Source organism: Heptranchias perlo, chromosome 6, assembly GCF_035084215.1.
Source record: "Heptranchias perlo isolate sHepPer1 chromosome 6, sHepPer1.hap1, whole genome shotgun sequence".
Taxonomy (NCBI): Eukaryota; Metazoa; Chordata; class Chondrichthyes; order Hexanchiformes; family Hexanchidae; genus Heptranchias; species Heptranchias perlo.
The window spans coordinates 75,121,155-75,146,401 of record NC_090330.1 but is presented as its reverse complement, the minus strand read 5'-3'; the positions used below and the strand labels follow the sequence as shown (position 1 = coordinate 75,146,401).

General features: G+C 41.2%; 1 protein-coding gene across 1 annotated transcript in view; it reads left to right on the top strand.

The window, feature by feature from the left end:
* The window catches only part of LOC137323063 (insulin receptor substrate 2-like), a 44,655-nt gene extending 21,228 nt beyond the window's left edge, over window positions 1-23,427 (top strand). Inside the window, exon 2 of the mRNA XM_067986462.1 lies at window positions 21,485-23,427. Coding sequence (XP_067842563.1) covers window positions 21,485-21,489 — 5 coding nt within the window. The 3' untranslated portion in view covers window positions 21,490-23,427. The remainder of the gene's footprint in view (window positions 1-21,484) is intronic.
* Window positions 23,428-25,247: the final 1,820 nt, after the last annotated feature.

The following is a 25,247-nucleotide window of genomic DNA, read 5'->3' as shown; positions in this document are numbered from 1 at the left end:
GTTCCGCCATTCAATATGATCATGGCTGATCCTCTATCAATACAATATTCCCGCTCTCTCCACATACCCCTTGATGCCTTTTGTGTCCAGAAATCTATCTAGCTCCTTCCTAAATATATTCAGTGACTTGGCCTCCACAGCCATCTGTGGTAGAGAATTCCACAGGTTCACCACCCTCTGAGTGAAGAAATGTCTCCTCATCTCAGTCCTAAATGACCTACCCCATATCCTGAGACTGTGACCCCTCGTTCTGGACCCCCCAGCCAGGGGAAACATCCTCCCTGCATCCAGTCTGTCCAGATCTGTCAGAATTTTATACATTTCAATGAGATCCCTTCTCTTCCAAACTCCAGTGAATACAGGCCGAGTCGACCCAATCTCTCTTCATACGACAGTCCTGCCATTCCAGGAATTAGTCTGGTGAACCTTCACTACACTCCCTCTATGGCAAGTATATCCTTTCTTGGGTAAGGAGACCAAAACTGCACACAATACTCCAGGTGTGGTCTCGCCAAGGCCCTGTATAACTGCAGTAAGATATCCTTGCTCCTGTACTCAAATCCTCTTGCAATGAAGGCCAACATACCATCTGCCTTCCTAACTGCTTGCTGCATTTGCATGTTTGCTTTCGGTGACTGGCATACAAGGATACCCAGGTCCCTTTGTACATCAATATTTCCCAATCTGTTACCGTTTAGATAATACTCTGCCTTTCTGTTTTTCCTTTGGATAACTTCACATTTATCCACATTATACTGCATCTGCCATGTTCTTGCCCACTCACTCAACTTGTATAAATCGCTTTGAAGCCTCTTTGCATCCTCCCCACAACTCACAATCCCACCTAGTTTTGTGTCGTCAGCAAACTTGTAAATATTACATTTGGTTCCCTCATCCAAATCATTGAGATATATTGTGAGTAGCTGTGGCCCAAGCACTGATCCTTGCGGTACCCCACTAGTCACTGCCTGCCACCCCGAAAAAGACCCATTTATTCCTACTCTCTGTTTCCTGTCTGTTAACCAATTTTCAATCCATGCCAGTATATTACCCCCAATCCCATGTGCTTTACTTTTGCACATTAACCTGTTATGTGGGACTTTAACAAAGGCCTTCTGAAAATCCAAATAAACCACATCCAATGGTTCTCTCTTATCTATTCTACCAGTTACATCCTCAAAAAACTTCAGTAGGTTTGTCAAACACAATTTCCCTTTCATAAATCCATGTTGACTTTGTCTAATCCCGTTGATATTTTCTAAGTGTTCTGTTATCACATCCTTTATAATAGACTTTAGCATTTTCCCTACTACTGATGTTAGGCTAACTGGTCTGTAGTTCCCTGTTTTCTCTCTCCCTTTTTTAAATAATGGGGTTACATTTTCCACCCTCCAATATGCAGGAACTGTTTCATATTCTATAGAATTTTAGAAGGTGACAACCAATGCATCCATTGGGCCCGATGTTAGCAGGGCTGCGGGTTCTCGGCGGGGGGGGGGGGGGTGGCTATCGGGCGCGTGGGTAACGCCCCTGGTGAAATTAGTCAGCTTCCCGCGCGATCGTCGCAGACAATCCACTAATTGGATCCACTTACCTGCTCCTCCGGGTTCCCCACTGCTGATCTGCGCGTCGGGCAGGCTGCGCATGCGCAGTAAGATCTGTCAGCTGGAGGCGCTCTATTTAAAGGGGCAGTCCTCCACAGACAGATGCTGCAACAAATAGAAAAAATTACAGCATGGAGCAGCCCAGGGGGAAGGCTGCTCCCAGTTTAATGATGCCTCACTCCAGGTATCAATACATGGGGTGAGGAGGAGGGGGAGCACAGAGATCTTCCTCCCGGCGGGCGGGAGGAAGCGGCCTGCCTCTGCCACCAGGAAGGCCTGGCTCGAGGTGGCAGAGGAGGTCACCAGCGCAACCAACATATCGCCCACCTGCATACAGTGCAGGAGGCGCTCCAATGACCTCAGTAGGTCAGCCAAAGTGAGTACACGTAGTCTTTCCCCTACACTCTGTCTGCAACATCACTGCCCCCACCCCACATCTCCTTCAGCACTGCCAACACTACTCTGTCACATCACCCCTCATACCCACTCAAACCCCATCCTCATCTTACCTGCTCTTACTCACCTCGCCAGTACTCATCCCGCCACTACCACTCAAACCAATCCTCATACAATCTCATGGCTCTATCTCATACTCACCCTCTCGTGCATCTCTTTCACGGCCAGCCTCACTCAACGTGCCACTACCTGTGCTGCAGCGACAGGGCATGCATCACATATGTGCAGTAGGCAGCGTAAGGCAAACGTGTCATGAGCATGAAGGGGATGCACAAGGGTGTTTGAGGGTTTGTCACGGGTGTTACTTATATTGAATTTCTGACCAACTCACATTACATATTAGATTGGCACCTCTACTGCCATGTCTTCGTGAATCCTGTCTGGTTTGTGCAATATTGCCCTCTCCTGATGATCACTATGAGGACCCACAACTGATGCCACCCATTGTGTCACTGCAGAGTGGGTGTAGGTGTATTTGCAGGGCTCTTTTGCTCAGACGACTAAGAGACATCGGCGATGTCCCCGGTTGCACCCTGGAAGGATGCGGGGGAGAAGTTGTTGAGGGCAGTGGTGACTTTGACAGCGACAGGTAAGAAGATGGTGCTCGGGCCAGCCAGGAGCAGCTCGGCATGAAAGAGGCTGCAGATGTCCACGACGACATGTCGGGTGACTCTGAGCCTCTGTGTGCACTGCTGCTCAGAGAGGTGCAGGAGGCTGAGCCTCGGTCTGTGGACCCTGTGGCGAGGGTTGTGCCTTCTGCGACGCATCTCTCTCTGCGGTAGCCCTCCCTCCTGCTGTACAGGTGGATGTGTCACAGCACACTGTTGTGGAGATCCACGTGTCAGAGGTGGACGGCGTGGATGGCGAGGCTGGTGAGGCTGGTGATGCTGTTCGCCCTCCGAGGAGGTCATGACTGCAGCTACGGCGGCCCCCATCCGGAAGATGTACATCTGAGGGGGTCCGCAAGGTAGGTACATGTCTCCGGACCCCGGGGTAAGTGTGCAGGTTGGTGACTTTGACTGTCAGGAGGAGGGTAGTGGAGGCCAAACTTTGTCCCAAGTGACAGAGTGGCCTCCTGCAATGGGTGAGGGTCTCCCCCCGCCCCTCCCACCTGTCAAATGGACCTTTGCAGCTGCCACCGGCTGATAGCTGCAACACGTCCATTTGACCTGGGAGTTTTTCCCCCAGTGTGGGAAACAGTCCCAGTTTGCTCTAAAATCCCACCCCTCCTCACATAATCCCTTAATCAGGTCAGTTAATGACTTGAAATACCAAGGTAAATACTCTCAAGTGGCATCCCGCTGGCTTTAATTGCCTGTGGGATTCCCACCAGCGGGGGCTGCACGCGCATGCCGGCGCGTCAGCGGGGAACCCGGAAGTGCGCGGGTTCGAGGCGGGCTCCGGTCCAGCTCCGGGATTCTCCGATTTTCGGAGCCCCCCCCCGCCAGGAACGCACCCGATAGCAGGTGCTAAAATGACGCCCATTATTTCCATGCCTACCTCTTTTAGTACTCTGGGATGCAGATTATCAGGCCCTGGGGATTTATCGGCTTTCAGTCCCATTAATTTCTCCAGCACTTTTTTTTTACTAATACTAATTTCCATTAATTCCTCCTTCTCACTAGTCCCTTGGTTCCCTAGCATTTCTGGGAAGTTATTTGTGTCCTCTTCCGTGAAGACAGAACCAAAGTATTTGTTTAATTGCTCTGCCATTTCCTTGTTCCCCATTATAAATTCTCCCGTTTCTGACTGTAAGGGACCAACATTTGTCTTCACTTATCTTTTTCTTTTTACATTCTTGTAGAAGCTTTCACAGTCCACTTTTATATTGCTTGCAAGTTTACTCTTATGCTCTATTTTTCCCCTCTTAATCAATCTCTTGGTCCTTTTTTGCTGAATTCTGAACTGCTCCCAATCCTCAGGCTTGCTATTTTTTCTGGCAATTTTATATGAATCCTCTCTGGATCTAATACTATCCTTAATTTCTTTTGTTAACCATGGTTGGGCCACTTTTCCTTGTGTTTTTGCACCAGAAAGGAATGTATAACTGTTGCAATTCATGCATTCGTTCCTTGAATGTTAGCTATTGCCTATCCACCGTCATGCCTTTTAATGAAGCTTCCCAATCTATCATAGCCAACTCACTCCTCATACCTTCATAGTTTCCTTTGTTTAGATTTAGGATCCTAGTTTCAGATTGGACTACTTCACTTTCCATCTTAATGAAGAATTCTATCATGTTATGGTCACTCTTCCCGTGGACCCCGCACAACAAGATTATTAATTAACCCCTTCTCATTGCACAATACCCAATCTAGGATAGCCTATTCCCTAGTTGGCGCCTCAATGTACTGGTCTAAAAAACCATCTCATACACACTCCAGGAATTCATCCTCCACAGTTATTAAGTAAGGTGCTGGTTAAACCTGTGGGTTAGAAAACTGTCCTTTCAGCAATGGGGCTTTGGTTCGAATCTAGCTCAGGCTAAAGAGGTGCAAGCCTTCTTTTCTCACAGTGGTATATTTGGTAGTGTTGCCAACTCTGGTTGGATCGTATTCCGGGAGGTCTCATCACATGTCCTCCTGCCTCCAACTGCCCCTCTCCCACCATTGGTCGCCTGACGCGTCAATCCCTGCAGAAACCGGTCAATAATGGTGGCTACGATACTCAACCATCCTCAGTGCCAGACACTGTTCTCTCCATCATGCAGTCTTACCAGTTAGAGCGCGCATGCACCAGGGCTGCATTGCCCTCCTGTTGGGAGCCCGGTTGGAGCGAAATGGGAGAAGAAAATATCCCTCTGATTTTTCTCCTGGATTGCTCACAGGAGTGTTCAGGAGACTAATTCTGGGAGACTCCAGGACAATCTGGGAGTGTTGGTGACCCTACCATTTGGGCAGACTCAATCTAGTTCCCAGTGGTTGAGAGTGCAGAGCCCATAACTATCCTCGAGAGACTACATCTTCCAGCAGGGTCACTGGACTAGATGAGAATTGGATGTGGGAACGTTGGCCAATAATTAACTTTCTTCCATCTCCATAACTGGGTGACACTGAAGCCAATGGTACCACCCTCATCAGCATCCCAGTTGAGAGCTAAATGTTGACCAGCATACGAGGGGAAGTTCCTCGCTGTTCTTCAAATAATGCCACAGGATCTTTTACATCCACCTGAGCAGGCAAACATGGTCTTAGTTTGAAGCCTCATCAAAAGTCGACACCTCTGATAATGTAGCACTCCCTCAGTACTGCATTGAAGTGTCAGCTTAGATTATGTGCTCAAATCTCTAGAATGGAGCTTGAACCCACAACCTTTGGATTCAGACAAGAGCGCTACAAATTGAGCCAAACTAACACTCAAAACATTTTAGATCTTTATTTTATATGTATGGCTTTTCATTGATCTTGGCCATAAGGGTAGTCAATGGTTGGTGGATTCTGAAAGCTTGCCAATGATAGGAGTGGCTCAATTTTCTTTTTTTACTGACATAATGACCTTAGTTCCATGAACCTCTCTGCACAGTCATGGAGTTTATCCATGCCAGCTGATCTATTGATCTGCAAGAACAATCTTGCTGTGTAATGATGCCATAATATTTAACTATTGGTCAAATAACTGAGGGGAAAAGAATTAGTAAAGAACAATTGCGAATGGGTAAGTCAATATTTATTTGGTTTATATTATCTTTATAAATTCCTTAATAGTAATATTTAGATGAATACAAAAAAGTAGTGTATGGGTGGAGATAGAAAGTTGACATGTTTTTGATGGATTGACCTCTGACCACCTTCAGCAGAGATATACTAATATTACATACTGTCACCTTTGCTCCCCAAGTCTTGTGTGTAGGGATTTGATTTTTTTGTGTATGGGGATGTTTGGATCTTCTGTCAATGGAGACTTGCATGTTAGTGTATGGGGTGGGGGGGAGGTGGTGGAGAGGGGAAGATTTGCATTTTTGCATAGTTCTGTGCAGTCCAATCGCTCATTTTGACACATGCTCCAAAAAGTTGCACTTCCCTTTATTCTCGAATTTATTATGCAGATGTAGGGTTTAATTTTATTGCAAAATAGGTCAAACTTTTTTTTTGGTAAATGATTTTTATGTTGCACTAGTTTGGTTATCTACTGTTGTGCCAGAACCCATTTAAATTTTGCCTTCACCTTTCGAGTAGATAGTAACAGGTTGTGGTGGGTCAAGGATAGTTTAACGATAAAACTGTAATGGAGAAAGAGACCATGGTTTGAATCTGTGTCTGTGCAGACAGAATGAGAAACAAGAGGATAATAAGCAGCCCCTACCGTAATGTGTGAGGAATGTAAACAAGGGAGAGATTTGTGACAGGCGGCAGTGCTGGTGGTCATCTGTCGGATGCCTGTATATGAACAGCGAGGAGTTGGCAAGTAAGTTTCAAATAGACTTGTGTTAGACCGTGATATCCTGACATGTTACAAAGTTGCTATAAAAAAATCTAGCACCACTGAACTTTTAAAGATAGTTTCCAACTCGTGCGAGTGAGTGCAGCAGTTTATATTGCCTGCAATGACTATGAAACTTGAGTGAATTGGATTGTCAGACTGAAAAAGCAATGCCTGAGAAATTTGCAGTGTGTGATGATCAAGTATAAACCATCATTAACTGAGCAAAAAAGAACTTCCTGTGCGTTGTAATGGCAAACTTACTGGAGGTCTTGTTATCTGAATTGGCAAACTTGAGTACATTGCTCCATTTCATTAATGTCAGCAAATACATTCAAAAAAGGAAATCTTGAATATCCAAAGTTGCTAAATAAAAGTTTTAGTTACAAATTGGCATTGGTACCTCCTGTTGTTTTACTGCCCTGCTTACAGTACTTCACTCATTATAGTCTATTGATAATTTAAAGTTGACTTTTGTGCTATAAAAAATTAATCATACAAAAATTTGAGTTAATCAATGTTAACACAGCAAAGTGGGAATTTAGTGTGGAATAAATAATTATCAGATGATTTGGATTAAGCTTTTAAACTAAGAATAGACTGTATAGAGATTGAAAGCCCACAGATGACAGCTGTGTGTCAATAACTGTCTGAAAACATATTGGGCCTTTTTTTGGGAGAAAAATATATTTTTCCTAATTCTAAATTTTGAAGAGAAACCACATATTGGGTGCACAGAATAAAATCTCGCAGCGAGTTTGCAGTGGAGAGGACTCTATTGCTACTGGTGAACCTGATTCGGATAGGGTAATGTGGTTTAGGGATATCTTCATGAGAATGCTCAGCAGGGCTGACTGTCAGTTGAGTTTGAAAGTATGGTGCTGAGCTAATCCTGAGTGTTGTATTTTCAACTGCTGATTACACTTTGTTTGTATGTTGCAATTACTTTACCAGTGACCAATGACCAATGTGTGATGTAGCACAATATGGAAAGATGGTATGTGTGTTTTAATCCAGAGCTGTCTATCATGACGCCCCTGTTTCAAAAATGGAAATTGCAAGAAATCAGTACACTTCTGTATAATTATATTTATACTCCAGATTTTGTTACATGGCACCAATGCATCTCAGGGTTAAGACATGCCAATAATCTGCTGAAGCTTTGCTTCATGGTTTATGATGTCTCCTTGGTGTGTTACAGGTTTGTGTTATCCTCTATGTACTTGTAACTGCAGATTTCTAATGAATCTGTTCATAATTGTCTACAGTTGCAAAATAGTCTAGAAAGCATGTTATTTCAAAATTACGCTGTGAGATATCCACAGATTTATCTTCAATTTAGCCACAACACTTTATAATCACAGAACATCAACACCTAATGGATGGATGATAACTGTAACACTCATTTTAGGAATCTATAAAATGAATGTGCTAGTGAGGGGTGGATCACCACCAGAGGGTATATTTCAGTTGGTTCCTGTATAAATAAGGGTGTCATTGAGCGAGTTAACTACGTTGAGGTCACAGTGTATCAGTAAAGGTTACTGTACCATTGAACCCTCCTGGAAAACATCTTTGTGTTGACTGAAAATAATCTTTGATACAGGGCAAGAACTCTTTCTAAAAATACCTACGGTAAGTATCAGACAGCCATTCAATTAGCTTGCTGCTGTTGTGATCTGTTTATCACCTCAGGTGTTTGCTGAAATATTGCTCTATGTAAATCAGAATCAGCTGGAGAAAAGGCAATTGCTTTTTCTGCATTTGGAGGGAAGGGTGCTACCACTGAGCTAAGTGTGGTGCATTGCTTTTTACTCTCTCTTAAGGTGATTACTCCCTCCCTGTTTGGTGATGGTTAGACCAACTAGCAGCTTAATGCTCTGACCTGCAAGGCCCACTCCTTTTTGTCCTTTCTCCCAAGCAAGAAGGTTTAAAAATAGGGGATATCTTTGCAGATGAACTTGCAAAACTTTACTTCCTAAAAAGTCAATATTACATTAACTAAGAGTACATTTCATAATTTTCATAAAGGATCAGTTGCCCTCATCTTGCAGAAGATAATGAACTTGAATCAAAATGGCGGATGAATGCCACAAAGTTTCTAGTCAATCTGAATCCATCAGTGTTAGTGAAAAGAGAAGCCAGCCAACCAAAAACCACCTGTAATATTTCCTTCTTTGTGGTTCTCTAGCACTTAAATTAGCCAGTAACCAGCATAAATAGCAAAGCTTTTGTTAGTTCCTGTTGTGATGTGTGTAAAATGGCACAGCAAACATTTCCTGAATCCTGTTTTATGGACCTGCGTGTCCTGTTAGATAGCGTGATCAAAATGCATGATGGACATCAAATACCTAGCAATGTGGCAGTAAACACTCTCTGCTTTAGGGGGGTGATGCGTCTGCATCCATTTTGCTAATCCCAACTCCCGCTGGCAGCTGAGGTAAGATGCATTTAGAATGACAACAATGCAGTCAATTTGTTACAAGCTGTATACTTTGTTAGAAGGATGAAGTGGAATGCTAAAATGGGTGGTTACTCTGTTACTTGAGGCAAGTTATTTTAGGAGGATTCCCATCTACTTAAATGATTTTACAATCCACTTCCTTTCAAATTGAAGGTGTAATGAGATGGTATGGCTTTTAAGAGTCCTTGTTGCCATTTCAAAGCAACTTGGATGTGAGGTGATTGTCACTTTTTAAAGATGGAGATTACCCATTGGTAACCAGGTGTATATTGTGGGCTCTGCTGGAAGTCAACTCTTTGATGCAGAAGCCAGAAACAGGTTTTAAAGCTGCCTTATCTCTCTCAAACAGCTTAATAATTCTTTTCATCTAATTGCTGGGGGGATAAAACACTTGGATAGAGGAAGTCCAGACCTACCTTCTGTTTTATTGACTAAACCCTATTCTCACGACAATTAATCACTCAATATTTGTAGTTGAACAGAGATGGGCGCCTACAGCATCCATTAGAGTGTTACACAGTAGCCCAAGTTCTTCATCAGAAGATCTTGTGAAGTTCAAACTGCAAAAATAAGGTTTTGAAGAGACCTGAGGTGCCACAGTTCACTTTACTGTTGCAAAATTCTTCTAGTACTTGAATGGGGTGCTAGGCCACTTCAGAGGCCTTAAGACTCAGCGATATAGTGTTGGATTGCAGCCATGTTTAGACCACATCAGAAATGGGTTGCAGGTTTCCTTCCCTGAAGGACATTAGTTGGATTTTTACAACAGTTTGGTAGCTTCCACCAGTTATCAGATTTATTGAATTCAGTTTCACAACTTTGCTTTGGTGGGATTTGAGCTCACAAACTCTGGGTAGCTCGTTCAGTGCCAAAACCATTACCCTATCATTCCTTCATTCAAATGAACAACCAAAACCAGTTGTGATTTCACCAATTATTAATTGGCGGGAGTGGGGAGGAATTGGCCCAGGTGGTCGGTCAGCCGGCCTGCCCACTTTCTTCTGCAATGTTGGGAATGGCTTTGCAAGCATATTGAATATTGAGTGTCTCAGGTAGTTCAGCAGAGATGCAAGTTTATTTGTCTATTTGTGGCTTATGAGCTGCATAACTAGTAACCTGGAAGCTGCGAGATCAGCTAACCCTGGTCATTACGGCAGTTTTTGTTGAACTAAATTCTGCCTTTTTCACATCCAAATGGCTAAATATCCAGCTGCAGATATAATCTAGAATCTTGCTTCGAATACAAATGTTCAAGAGGAATATTAACCCAGGTCCTTCAGGGAATTAAAAAAAAAAAATCTGACCGCTCTGGTAGTGCCATAAATTCTGGCCGTCATTCAAAACTTTTTCAAAATTGCTCAACAGGAAAGTTGTACGTATCCTTTGAAAAATGAGGAACAGCTTGCACTTGGGAGACAAAGAAACAAGCATCAGCTGTATATATATTTTTTTTAAAAAACAATTTGGGTTCACATCATCAAAGCGAAACGTGAAAACGGCCAATTAAGAGCATTCCTCGTTTAATTTGAATAGATTCCCGAATAATGTTTAGGGTGTATTTGCATACTTTTATAGCCTCTGAAAGCAACCTCAAAAAAAATATCATTCATTGCAAAGACAAAATTCAAGTAACTGCATGGAAAAGTCAACCATGCTATTCGAATTCCTGTACTGGTATATGATTTTTGTGTTTCTATGATTGCGTTGAATGTGTTGGAAATAGCAGATGGGGTGGAAGGTGTAGACAAGGGGAACTCTATCATGGTTCTGAAAGGGGGGAGAAATAGTGAGGGCAGAAGCACAAGAAAGGGGGCGGACTCAGTCAAGGCCAGTAAAAAAGCAAACCAACCAGTGGGGTTCATTTCTAGAAGGATAGAATTGAAAAGCAGAGAAGTTATGTTAAACTTGTATAGAATCTTGGTTAGACTGCACTTGGAGCATTGTGCACAGTTCTGGTCTCATATTATAAAAAGGATATAGAGGCATTGGAGAGAGTGCAAAAAAGATTCAAAAGGATGATACCAGAACTGAGAGGATATACTTATCAGGAAAGGCTGAACAGGCTGGGGCTATTTTCTCTAGAAAAGAGAAGGCTGAGGGGCGACCTAATAGTGGAAAGTGGAGTTGAGGTCAAAGATCAGCCATGATCTGATGGAATGGCGGAGCAGGCTCGAGGGGCCGTATGACCTACTCCTACTCCTACTCCTGCTCCTATTTCTTATGTTCTTGTAGAGGTCTTTAAGATAATGAAAGGGTTTGATGGGGTAGATGTAGAGAAAATGATTCCACTTGTGGGGGGAGTCCAAAACTAGAGGTCATAAATATAAGATAGTCACCAATAAATCCAGTAGGGGATTCAGGAGAAACTTCTTTACCCAAAGAGTGCTAAGAATATTAACGTGCTACGACAAGGAGTAGTTGAGGCAAATAGCATAGATGCATTTAAAGGGAAGCTAGATAGGCACATGAGAGAGAAAGGAATAGAAGGGTATGTTGGTAGGGTTAGATGAAGTAGGAGGGTGGAGGTTCATGTCGTGCATAAACAACGGCATAGACTAGTTGAACCGAATGGCCTGTGTCTGTGCTGTAGTTTCAATGTAACTTTGATTATCTTTATTAAGCTCATACTACATCTTTTAATTCTTTCAATATCTTTCATTTTCATTTTCTCTTTCCAATCTCCTGATCTGTTTTTCCTGTTGAACTGGCCCTGTCAATTGGACCACAGAAGAAAGAGGGAACAAGAAGGACAAAGGCAGTGAGCAAAATAAAAAGTTCTGAGTTTGTTGCTTCTGTCTGAGTTTCATGGTTCCCAATTTGCTTTTTTATTGAAGAAGATATAATTATATCTTCTAATATAAATCCACACAATAATGCAATATGTTCAGATAATTGTAGACAGTCTTGTCAAGCCTCATCCATGCCAATTCTAATTTGTACTAAGTAGCTCAAGCAATGAAAGGTTCACAAAATCCAGTCATTATTATTGGAAAGCCGATCCATTCATTCAGAACAATTGAATTAATACGCAATTAACACATTTATTTCTAATATTTTAAAATCTCAAGTTGGTTTGCATTTTTTCTCAGCTTTTTCCATTATAAATTCCTATGTCCACATTTATAATAGAAACAGCGTATGTAAACTTGTCATACTTTAATTACACTCTCACACCAGTGGTGACACTGTAGCGCCTTGGTTTTGCATTTCCCAACTCTTCAGCCTGTACTGCAGAGAAATTCCTGTGTTGCAACCAATTCTGCTTCCCAAATTGCTGTACCTTTGCTACTTAGCTATAAAACAATAATATAAAATCAAAGTATTGTATAAGAATAAGGACAGAATGATTGATTTTTAAATAGCGATTGAATTACATCTGCACACCCTGGTCGAATTTCCCCCACCTTTTAACTCTGCTCCACCTGAAGACTACATTTGTCTCAACTCCCCATGTGCAACACCATGGGAGGTCAACTAATAAGATATCAAAAGTCTTGTGGATTGTGTGCACTTTCCATGTGTCCCACTTTGCTTCCTGTCACACTTTAGCCATCACACTTCAGTGGCACTCTGATTTGCCATGAGCAATTCCACGTATGATTTGATAGTATAATAAATGCAAAATGACAAACATTCAAATACAACATAACTATCCTGTAGTGCTATATAGCACGTGAAACAAAATGTACTTAATGGCAGACAGTTAGAAACCTGCTATAAAGTTTTATTTTTAACTATTGGGTCATAATTTAACCTCATGAGGGCCATAGTACCTTTACTGTGTCAGTACTAAAACTTTTTTTGTTATTAAGGTATTTCCTATGAATTTGCTCATTTATCTAATTCTACTTTATAATTTAGAAATTTGCATAATTTTTGCAACTATTAAAGAAAAATTGAATATTTTGAAAGCTGCGTTTACTTCACCTCGGTACTCAAAGGAAATTCATTGCTCTTTTAAGTCTTAAAATGGCTCTCTGATGACTCATGAGAAATGTATGAAATTGCATTGAGCTATAGTTTGTTTGGTTTAGTAACTGAACCTTTTATGTCTTTGTATTGTCAAATGCGTAAGTGAAGCGGTTATCAACGCTGCAAATGAACTAGTTAGTGGTGAGACTGGAAGTGAATGAGTAGGTTGGTAAAGGCAAGACAAACAAATCAGTTAGCTATCTATCTGTGCTGGGTAATGGAAATCTGACAGAGTGAATGATGACTTGTCAGCTGGGGTAACAGTTGCAACAGCGCTGCAGTCGTCACCAAGAAAATGCATGAGTTTGCTTTCATGGCTCTTGAATTGCTTTGTGCATGAAAGACTTGAGTGGTTGCTGGGCTATTTGCCATGAATTAATCATGCAAATAGCACTCCTCCCCCCCAACTCCCTTTACATGATCACCCTCTTCCCTGAGGATCTGTCATTATTAGATGGGCAAACTTTTTTTTAATATATTGGGAGGTTCTACAATAAGCTTGCCTTTCGAATGTGGTTGGCAATCTCACTACTTTCTGCTGCTCTTAAGCAGCACAGTAAAGTCAGAGAGCAGCAATTTTCACTGTGTGCTTCTGATAAGATACTCCATCATGGAAGGAGATGGGGGAAGGTAGAGCATCTGACCCAGCACTGGCATCTGTTGGCTCCAATAAAACATGGAGTTGAAACAACCTTAGGTCATGCTGGGAAATGCTTTTTTTTAAAAAGCGAAACTGAAGAGAACCTTCAATAACCAAACTTTGACCTACCAATATTATCAGTTTTCATCCTCCATGACTTTTTTCACTCACATGAATTAAATTTTTGCTTTTGTGCAGTTTTGCATAAAAGACGAATTAATGTACTGAATGAAATAATTTTTAATATCGCATCCCCATCTTAATATTTTTAAGTGGGATTTGGGAGTAAAGCTAATTGAACTTAACCACCTGCTAAATTAACATCTTGGTATCTTTCAAACTAGCCTTTACAAACTGCTCATATTATTTTTTAAAAATTCTGCTGCAATATTGCCCTCCTGTCATTTTTTTTCCTTCTGTGTTTTTTTTAAAACCTTCCCTATTCCATAATGCAAAGTTACTCTACTATTATACAAAATATTTATTCCCTTGCAGTTTAGATCCCAAATGAAACCCAAATTGTCTTTTTTAATGGGGGAAAAGGGGAGAAGTGTAGTGGGGTGGCTTTGGGGGAGGATGATTGATTTTAATTTAATAAGTTCTGTATAACGCATGCCATGTATTTTAGAAATCGTATCGTCCCTGTAAACTATAATTCCTTTTGTTAAAACTTGCAGATTACATTTCAGTAATCTTCTACCTCTCGATGTTTTCTTTTTCTTTTTTCTCTCTTACTCGACATAGTCCAAACCATGAAGGGGAGGGGAGAAATACCATGATTATTTTTATACAAAGTAACAAATAACTGGGGTAGATTTAGAGGAATGGTTGTGAGCATATATATGTCCCAAGATGAACTCTGGAGCATGTAAAACAAATAATAGGAAATAGGTCATCCCTATCTCCTTAGAATCTTAAATCTCATACCTTCAGTAGTACAGTTTTAGCTGCTTGGTGTTTATATCTGGCCAAGACACTGAAGCAACCATACCCCGAATTTCTCTTCCCTTATCCCTCAAATTCTGTTTCCCTCTGATATTAGATGTACTGACCTATATGGATAAGATCAGTGTTCAAAATACTGGAGTGGGAAGAATTTTTTGTGCTTTTTTTAAAAAGACATCTATTCACCCTGTACCTCCAGTAAACAAAGGTTAACCTGTTGACGATATGCCATGTCTAGTGCATCATCAAAATTCTATATGCTAATAAAATTTTATACATTAATGAACAAATTCTTGAAAATAAAATTTGTGAAAATGACAATGGTCTCCAAAGCATGACTCAAGCCTTATCTTCTGAACTTGGCCAACGAGTTACTGTAAATGTGTAGTCAAAGTGCAATTGTTGCAACTGTATGGCAATGTTGAAACTTCCTGTCCTTTACCTTGTGACCAATTGAATGCATTGGCTGTACTGTTGAAGCAAAAACTTTCAGAAAACAAAGCTGTTGAATGCTTCATTTCTCTCTCCATCTCCCATGAAGTTCTGCACATATGGAACATTATTAGGTTATTATAGCAGTGAAAAGTGTTCTTTGATGCTCTCTCCCCACCTTCAAAAGCCTTCTCATAATCTACCTCTTCGAACGCACCCCACTGTCACCTCCTGTAGCTTATCTCTTTCTGCCTGCTCAGTTTCCTCCAATCACCTTTAAAGCCTCGGGATGTTATGTGAAGGACACTGAGAGTGTATGGTGTTACTACAAAGCCACCTATGTGGTTTTGAAGTATGCTTAACCTTATCCTTGTGAATTAACTGTTAAGCGTGTTTCAATTTTCCATTTCGAACAATAAAACAATGAAAATTTCTGAAAGTCTTAAGTCAAAAGTTGGTTACTTTATTGTAACTCTACAAACCGTAACGTCTATAACACCATTCAGTGTATTACAGAAATGTAGGACACTCCAGTATTTTTGCAGTTGTGAGTGTTTGATGTAGATCAATTTTACTGGAGTTTAGACAGGTTTACTTGCACAATGTTGTCTCTTCTAGGACATCTAGGTTTCTGAACTGACTTTTAGTAAATGTTCTAAAATTATGCAGTGTTAATATTTTTTCGGCTGCGTAGAATTCCAGTATGCACAAATACCGATAACACGACATGTTTAAGAGTCCCCAAACCATGTTGCGAAGGCTATGTGCGGATAGATTTTCTGTTTGTCCATTATGGAGTGTATACCCTATTCCTAGATGGACTCGAGCTCCCTTACAGTAACTGCTACCGTGTATAGTATGGTAACGATGCAGCTAGCAGCCAGTACTTTCTGTTGAGGTGGTTTGGTTTTGGATGAGTTTTTCTCAGCTTTTGGATGAATTTCTGGTTATGGCCACTGTCTTTAATCAAACATCCTGTGTGATTGAAATTATCTGAATTTAAGAGTGAAAGGAAAAGGCTAAATCAACAGGCAGTTTAATGTATTGTACTCTAAATAGATTAACTGTACATGCAAAATAACATTCAGAAGTAGCTATGGCAAGTGGTGAAATTGAATTCAGTAACTCTGATGACTTAAATGACCATGAAAGCTACCGGATTGTCGTTAAATCCCAACTGGTTTAGTAATGTCCTTTTAAGGAAGGGAACCAGTCATGTTGACCAGGTCTGATCTACACATGACTCAGTCCACTCTAAATAGCTTCTGAGAAAGATGAGCCACATCTGGGCAACCAGGCATGGGCAAATGTGGCCTTTCCAAATAAAAACAAAAATTAGTAGCTGTCCTGCCCCGAACCCCGGCAGTGAGAGGTATTAAAAAAACACCTAAAGTGACGTCAGCAAAAGGAAGGAGCTGATTGGTGAGTAGCTGGTGAGTGTTTTTTTTGTGACCAGATCAGGGACAAGTCTTAAGTTTATTTCTGGTAAGTTTAGTTAGTAGCCTAATAAATAGAGGTATGGCAAAGCACCTCGGTTCCGTCAAATGTACATCCTGTGTGGGAAGTCCAGGACGCTTCTCATGTCCTGGACAGCCACGTGTACAGGACGTGTCGTCAGCTGGAGGAGCTCGAGCTCCGGGTTTCGGAGCTTGAGCAGTAGCTGGCGTCAGTGCAGTGCATCCGCGAGGCTGAGAGCTACACGAATAGCACGATTCAGGAGGTGGTCACCCCACAGCTTAAGAGAGTGCAGGCAAAGAGGGACTGGGTGACCGCCAGACAGACTAGAAGGACCAGGCAGGTAGTGCAGGAGTCCCCTGAGTGCATCTCATTCTCTAACCGATTCTGAATACTGGTGAGGGCGATGGTTCCTCTGGGGAGTACAGCCAGAGCCAAGTCCAGGGTGGGGGGGGAGGAGAAAGTTCAGGAAAGTAATAGTGATAGGGGAACAGGCATTTCTGCGGCTGCAGATGTGATTCCAGGGTGGTATGTTGCCTCCCTGGTGCCAGGGTCAAGGATGTCACTAAGCAGCTACAGAACATTCTGATGGGGGGAGGGTGAACAGCCAGAGGTCGTAGTCCATATCAGTACCAATGACATAGGTAGAAAAAGGGATGAGGTCCTGCAGGCGGATTTTAAGGAGCTAGGAAAGAGATTAATAGGCAGGACCTCAAGAGTAGTAATCTCTGGATTACTCCCGGTGCCACGTGCTAGTGAGTATAGAACTAGGAGGATAGTGCAGATGAATGAGTGGCTAGAGAGATGGTGCAGGAGGGAGGGCTTTAGATTCCTGGGGCATTGGGGCCAGTTCTAGGGGAGGTGGGATCTGTACAAGCCGGACGGGTTGCACCTCAACAGGGCCGGGACCAATATCCTCGCAGAGAGATTTGCTAGTGTTGTTGGGAAGGGTTTAAACTTGCTTGGTAGGGGGATGGGAAACTGAGCATAGATTCAGAAGGGAGAATAGCAGAGCTGAAAATGGAAGGCAGAAAATTAGTAAGTGAGTTTGGAAGGCAGAGGAAACAAAGGTTAGAAAATAGACAAGAAAGGAGTTTGGCTTTGCTTAATGGTATATACTTCAATGCAAGGAGTCTATTGAATAAGGCAGGTGAGCTGAGGACACAGATAGACACACGTGGCAGTATGATATCATAGCTATTACTGAAACATGGCTTAAAGAGGGACAGGAATGGCAGCCCGATGTTCCTGGTTACAGGGTTTTCAGACGAGATAGAGAGGGAAATAAACAAGGATGGGGGTGGCAATATTGGTTAAAGGAACAATTACAGCTGTGAGGAGGGATGATATGTTAGAAAGGTCATCAAATGAGGCTATATGTTTTGAGCAAAAGAACAAAAAGCGGCAATCGCACTGCTGGGAGTGTACTATAGACCCCCAAACAGTCAGGACGATAGAAGAGCAAATATGTAGGCAAATTTCTGAGAAGTGCAAAATCAATAGGGCAGTAATAGTAGGGGATTTCAACTACCCTGATATTAACTGGGACAGAATCAGTGTAAAAGGTATAGAGGGCATAGAATTCTTAAAACGCAGTCAGGAGAACTTTTTTAGCCAGTGCGCCACAAGCCCAACAAGAGAGGGGGCAGTTCTGGACTTAGTTTTAGGGAATAAAGCTGGGCAGGTGGAAAGAGTGTCAGTGGGAGAGCATTTTGGTGGTAGTGATCATAATTCACTTAGAATTAGCATAGTTATGGAAAAGGACAAAGATAGAACAGAAATAAAAGTTCTCAATTTTACTAAGCTGAGAAGTGATTGAGCAAAAGTGGACTGGAAACAGCTACTTGAGGGTAAATTAATGTCAGAGCAGTGGGAGGTGTTCAAGGGGTTCAGAACAAATATGTTCCCACAAAGTAAAAGGATGGGGCTGCCAAATCTAGAGACCCCTGGATGTCAAGGAGCATATGGGGTAAGATAAGGCAAAAAAGGGAAGCTTATGTCAGATACTGAGAGCTCAATACTGCAGAAAGCCTAGAGCAGTATAGAAAGTGCAGGGATGAAATTAAAAAAAGGAAATTAGGAAAGCAAAGAGAGGACATGAAAGAATACTGGCAAGTAAAATCAAGGAAAACTCAGATGTTTTATAAATGCATAAAGAGCAAGAGGATAACTAAGGAAAGAGTAGGGCCTATTAGAGACCAAAAAGGTAACCTATGTGTGGAGGCAGAAGATGTAGGTATGGTTCCTAATGAAAACTTTGCGTCTGTCTTCACAAAAGAGGGGGACGATGCAGGCATTGTAGTTGAGGAGGAGTCTGAAATTTTGGATGGGGTTAACATAGTGAGAGAGGAAATATTAAGGGGAATAGCATCTTTGAAAGTAGATAAATCACCAGGCACGGATGAAATGTATCCCAGGCTGTTAAGAGTAGCAAGGGGGGAAGCAGCAGAGGTTCTGACCATCATTTTCCAATCCGTCTCTGGCTACAGGCCAGTGGTGCCGGAGGATTGGAGGACCGCTAACGTTGTACCATTATTTAAAGGAGAAAGGGATAGACCGAGTAATTACAGGCTAGTCAGCCGAACCTCTGTGGTCGGCAAATTATTGGAAACAATTCTGAGGGACAGGATAAACCGTCATTTAGAAAGGCACGGATTAATCAAGGACAGTCAGCGTGGATTTGTTAAGAGAAGGTCGTGTCTCACTAACTTGATTGCATTTTTTGAGGAGGCATCAAGGAGGGTCGATGAGGGTAGTGCGTTGTAGTCTATCTGGATTTTAGCAAGGCTTTTGACAAGGTCTCATGTGGCAGACTGGTCAGAAAAGTAAAAGCCCGTGGGATCCAAGGGAAAGTGGCAAGTTGGATCCAAAATTGGCTCAGTGGCAGGAAGCAAAGGGTAATGATCGATGGGTGTTTTTGTGACTGGAAGGCTGTTTCCAGTGAGGTTCCGCAGGGCTCAGTATTGGTCTATATTAATGATTTAGACTTAAATGTAGGGGGCATGATTAAGAAGTTTGCAGATGATACAAAAATTGGCCATGTGGTTGATAGTGAGGAGGAAAGCTATAGACTACAGGAAGATATCAATGGATTAGTCAGGCAGGCAGAAAAGTGGGAAATGGAATTCAATCTGGAGAAGTGTGAAGTAATGCATTTGGGGAGAGCGAACAAGGCAAGGGCATACACAATAAATGGGAGGATACTGAAAGGTGTAGAGGAACAAAGGGACCTTGGAGTGCATGTCCACAGATCCCTGAAGGTAGCAGATAATGTGGTTAAAAAGGCATACGGTATACTTTCCTTTATTAGCCGAGGCACAGAATAGGGAGGTTATGCTAGAACTCTTAAAAAAAAAATACTAGTTAGGCCACAGCTTGAGTACTGCATACAGTTCTGGTCACTACATTCCAGGAAAGATGTGATTGCACTGGAGAGGGTACAGAGGAGATTTACGAGGATGTTGCCAGGAATGAGGAAACATTGGATAGGCTGTGATTGTTTTCTTTGGAACAGAGGAGGCTGAGGGGAAATTTAATTGAGGCGTATAAAATAATGAGGTGCCTACCTAGAGTGGATAGGAAGGACCTATTTCCCTTAGCAGAGAGATCAATAACCAGGGGGCATAGATTTAAAGTAATTGGTAAAAGGATTAGAGGGGAGCTGAAGAGAATTTTTTTCACCCAGAGGGTGGCGGGGGTCTGGAACTCACTGCCTGAAAGGGTGGTTGAGGCAGAAACCCTCATTGCATTTACAAAGTACTTGGATGTGTAACCTACATGGTTATGGACCAAGTGCTGGAAAGTGGAATTAGGCTGGATAGCTCTTTTTCGGCCGGCACAGACACGATGGACCGAATGGCCTCCTTCTGTGCCGTAAATTTCTATAATTCTATGAACCCTCTTTGTGCTTTCAAATCCTATTCTTTGAGGTCCATAGAACATGTGTCGGTAGGGATCTCTTTTAGCAATAGAATCATAGGATGCATGCTGCCTTGGAGGTTATGGGCTGCCAGTCCACGATTATAGTGATGCACTCAATGTTTTTATTGCGGCCATATGCTTCAAAAATCTCCTTTCAAGGGTTTGACTTTCCAGCAGCAGATTGTTCTGCATCTGATACTCATTATATTCTGAATTTCTTTTGTTAAAACTTCAATAGGATGTTGAAAAACAAAAGAAGCCTGTGTCCAGCCTCCTGATAACTGCACTTTAGGAAATTGAAAAGAACTTGTGCCAACAGTAACATTTAGAGCACAGTATTCCCTTTGTAAACACCAGCCCCATGCTTTCCAGAAACTTCTCTCTCTGCTTATGCACTGTTTTTATTCATTTGGGTTAAAGGTCAGACTTGAACCTTTTGTTTTTAGACTTAATTGCACCTATTAAACACCATTCGAGTAGAATAGTGCATAGTTTTTTTTAAACTTGAAAGGGTAAAGCTACGTAACTTGTCATGGCAAAATAGAGCACAAGGTTCAAAGGTCAGACACAGTTACTCCACTTCACAACCCCAGTCAAACTCACCATTTTAAAAAAACACAAAGTAAAATAAAATGTGTTTTTCAAAAATAGAGCACAAATTTGGTAGGTTGCACTTTGAGGTCACATTCTAATCAATGCATATTCTAGGCCTGTCTTCATAGTGTATTTTGACTCTTGTCTCAGACCTGCAGACTATTCAGAGATTTCTGTTAATTCAGATTCTCGCCCTAGAATCATGAAATTGTAACTGCAGTGTATGCTAATACAAATGTTGTTTGCATCCGCTCTCTAGAATCCTAGTCTTAATCCTTAAACTCCTGATTTGTAGCAGAAATAAACATTGCCTCAAAAGCAACATTTCCCATGTGAATTGATGCCGTGCTTAGATAGCTAACCAAACAACTTTTGGGAGAGGAGAAAAGGATACTGGCTCTAACACTGGCAATAAATGCAACTTGTTTTCTGAGCCTTCTGTGTGTCTTAAATAGTTTATTAAGGAAAGAAAATAACTGCGAAGTACCAATCTAAGCAATGTTAACAAGTGTGAATGTCCAAATCACTAAGTTTATATTGTAAAATATTATTTCAAGCAACATTTTTTTTTGTCTTGTCCAGACTGACAGATCCCTCTACATCTCTGGAACCTCACACAAGCGATGCTGCTCAGCAAACACCTTTGTGGAACGCTGCTCCAAGTTTACCTTTTTTCTTCGTTGTGAATGGGTAACCAATAATGCCTCGAGACCGTTATAACACTGCACCGCACAGCATACCTTCAAGGACAAGGAAGCTTTCTGCCTCATTAGTTTCTGTTATGGATATCGATCATTCTCTTCCTTTTCTAGGTTGAGTGCACTGAAGCAGTACTTATTTAGCAGTATATTAACTGTTGCCAGTTAGGCCTTGCTTTAAGCTGAGATATGGCCAACTTCTGTTACTTAACTTTCCCAGTCTGGTAACACCGTGACTTCGTTACCTTTTTGATATGCTTCTCACACCAGAAACTGACTGAACTGGAACATTACTGACCTGGTATAAATCCTACCTCGTTTAAATACTAAAGTCAGCCTTTTATGGGAGAAGGAGCACAAACTTAGCTTTATCACTGCTGAACTCCCAAGACACAAACCCTGGGCCTTAACTGAGTGTAATATCTTGAAAATACTGTACCCTTGTGACGAGCCAGAATTTTGGGCTTGCTATGTTCAACAAGGATCCCATATTGAGTAGTTTAAGCCTAACTTAAAAAAAAAGCAAAATGGCCTGACAGATAGGAGGAAAGAAAAGTGCAATTTCAGGTCAATGGACTTGGTTCAAAAGACCCATGAAAGACCCATCAAGATACAGACAAGTGCTTTCACTAGAACCAGGATGGTAACCTTCAGTAAGTCATTATAAGGAGAGAAGATGTGATATTATGAATGTGGACGATAAAGATCTTCACATATTTTGAGCTGAGTCAGACGTAAATATTAATTGCAATTGAATGCAAAACATTGTCAACTGTACAGCTTATTTAAATTGTAAGTTTGATTCCTTCAAAGAGGAGTCAGCGTTTTTGGTTTAAAAGATATATATAGAGGATAAAGCTCTTGCTGTTCTTACCCACGAGTGCTTCTTACGTTGGACACAGAACTTGGACTATCCAGTAATGTTTTGGTGGACGTGGTTCCATTAGACCTTCCTGCTGACTTATTTATTAATACTGGAACAGCTGATGAAAGTGCCAGAAAATTCTGAATGTAGACATGATTTTCTGCAATGCAAGTAATTGAAGTTTCACTATAGACCCGTGTGAAGGTCTCTGTATTTCACCAGAGATCAATTCCATTGTAGTCATGCCTGATGGTATCTGTAAATATACTGTACAAAGAAAATCTGTATTGTGAGCATTGCTTATTTTTACATTAGGAATAAAAAAAGACCGTAATTAATCATGATACAGTGGCTGAATCTGTATTGAAAGCCACTTATAACCATGGCACTGAAAAAAAATGCTAACTTCAAATTTCATTACCTGAGACAACAGCTTATGGAATGTACAGAAATAAGTGACCACTTGCCACTGAATACAGTTTTCATAACTTCACTAAATCAGAAACATTTAAATGTACGATTCAGAAACTGTGTATGCAAAATTTTATGTCCTTAGTTTACAGTTTGGAACCAAATGTAATAAATATCTGTATATGATAGTTACAACGTTCACTAGAGTGTATAGCACCTTGTGCTATTTGTATATTTTGCCCTTTTCAGTTCAATGTGTGTTTCTTTTCTCATTATGCTGTATAAACTCGTAGCAATGTAAGAGCAGTGTTTTCATGTTATCTTTCCTGACATCCCAAAACTAAAAGGTAACATTATGTAATAATATTTCTTCTTGTGACCAGACAAGAGATAATTGTAACTTTAACATATCTTGCTGTGTCTTCCGTTGTATATATTGTATATATAATGTAATGCTGCCGGAAGAGGAAAAACTGATTTAGAATAGTGCATTGTATTATATCTGTATTGATCTTGAATGCTCTCTCAATAGCCATATGCAATAAAATAACCTACAATATTTATGAAAGCTGTTATTTCCCAGATTTCATTAGATAAATGAGTTTTGGGTGCATTAAGAATGTATTGAGCTCTATCTGCAAATCTCTACACCACCTGGAATTGTCCCTTTTATTCAATATTTCTGTCAAGTACACACCACCAAAGCATGTGTATTGATTCTGGTTAACATGTACTGTAAGAATCTACCTCCATCAACTAGATAATGGTATAATGGTAGCGAGCTAGCTACTATGCTGCTCGAGACAGGGTGGCGGGGGAGTAACCTTAAAAGTCAGTGCTGCCGGCGAATGTCCTTAACCACTGGCAATGAATAGCAGAAATTCTGGCACGCCCAGCCAACAATTTTCCAACTGTTCAATGGACATGGCTGTCTTCTGGCATTGCGGACCTATAAAATTACCCCATAGGTATATTGTATGATGATGGTTGCAGATTATGCATGATGTATTCAAACAGCATAAAAAGAATGGGAAATCTGGACTCGTGCCAGTTCATAGCCAGCTTTGTCCTGTTTCCAGTTGTCTCCTTGTGTAAGTTATTTTTTAATGCAGTAGGTCAGTGTACAAAAAGCTTTCTTCTTCAGCTTTCCATCATTTCATCCCTCCTTTCCATCTTTTCCTCTGATCCTCCTTATTATTGTTTCTTTCTCTCCTTCAATATACTATCATTGTTTTCTTTCTGCTCTGTATTCTGTTTTCTGGCTTATTTTTATTTTCTTTCAGTTATTTTTATATCTATGTTTTGTTTATTCTTTTATTGAAAAAGTATACATGAATTGTGGGCTAGCACCAGAAAAATAACCATGAAAGTTTCCTGATTGGCCTAGAAACCCAACTGGTTCACTAATGTCCTAGAGGGAAGAGAGCCTGCCACCCCTACCCGGTCTGACCTACACCTGACTCCACTGCATTCTAAAGTGGCCTAGTCAGCCACCCAATTGTAAAATAGTCGCTATGTAGTTCAGTAATGAATAAAATTGGCACCATCACAAGGACTGCAGCAGTTCAAGGAGAATTTTTGTCCTAACCCTAACCCCAAACCTAGCCCAACTAGAGACTGGCCACCATGCCAATGTCGGCCATATCCCGAAAACCAGTTTTTTAACAAAAGCACTAACTAGCTATTGATCCCTGGTTAGTGTTGTTCAAAGGATTCTTACACCTTCAAAAGTTAATTATTGAAAATTAGTGAAATGTGAGGGAAAGAAAAGTTTCCTTTTGGCTTGGTGTCCTCCCATTCTGTTCAGTATGTCCTGCCTCTATTTCCATGATCTATGCACCAAAGTTCAGTTTACCAATACAGAACTCAGATTATTGTAACTTCACATCTAAGGCAACATAATTTTACATTTATTTTAATCTATAAATCAGTGAAAATGGATAACACTCCAAAAACCACATTTTATTACATAGAAATTGCAAAATGGAAAGAGGATGTTCAGCCCAACCTGTCTGTTGTTTATCCTCCACACAAGCGGTAATCCTATTCCCATATGCTCGTTCTTCTCCCATATCCCTTTCCTTCAACTACCTATCAAACCTATTCTTAAATGTTAACTGTTTAATATTCAAAACATTTAACATTCAAAGAATGTGGTATTGCCCACTAGTCACTTTTTGATTGTCAATTTGCCTCTTTATAATCCAGCTATAACAGCAAATGTGTGTATTAAAATTTAAATATATGGAAATATCCTATCTGGAGATCTCCTGGCACTATATCCTCTGTACCTATCAGAGGTGACCACCAATGAGCATCTTACTGATTCAGCTAATAACTCTATCATTAATTGGGTCGGAAAAGTATACAA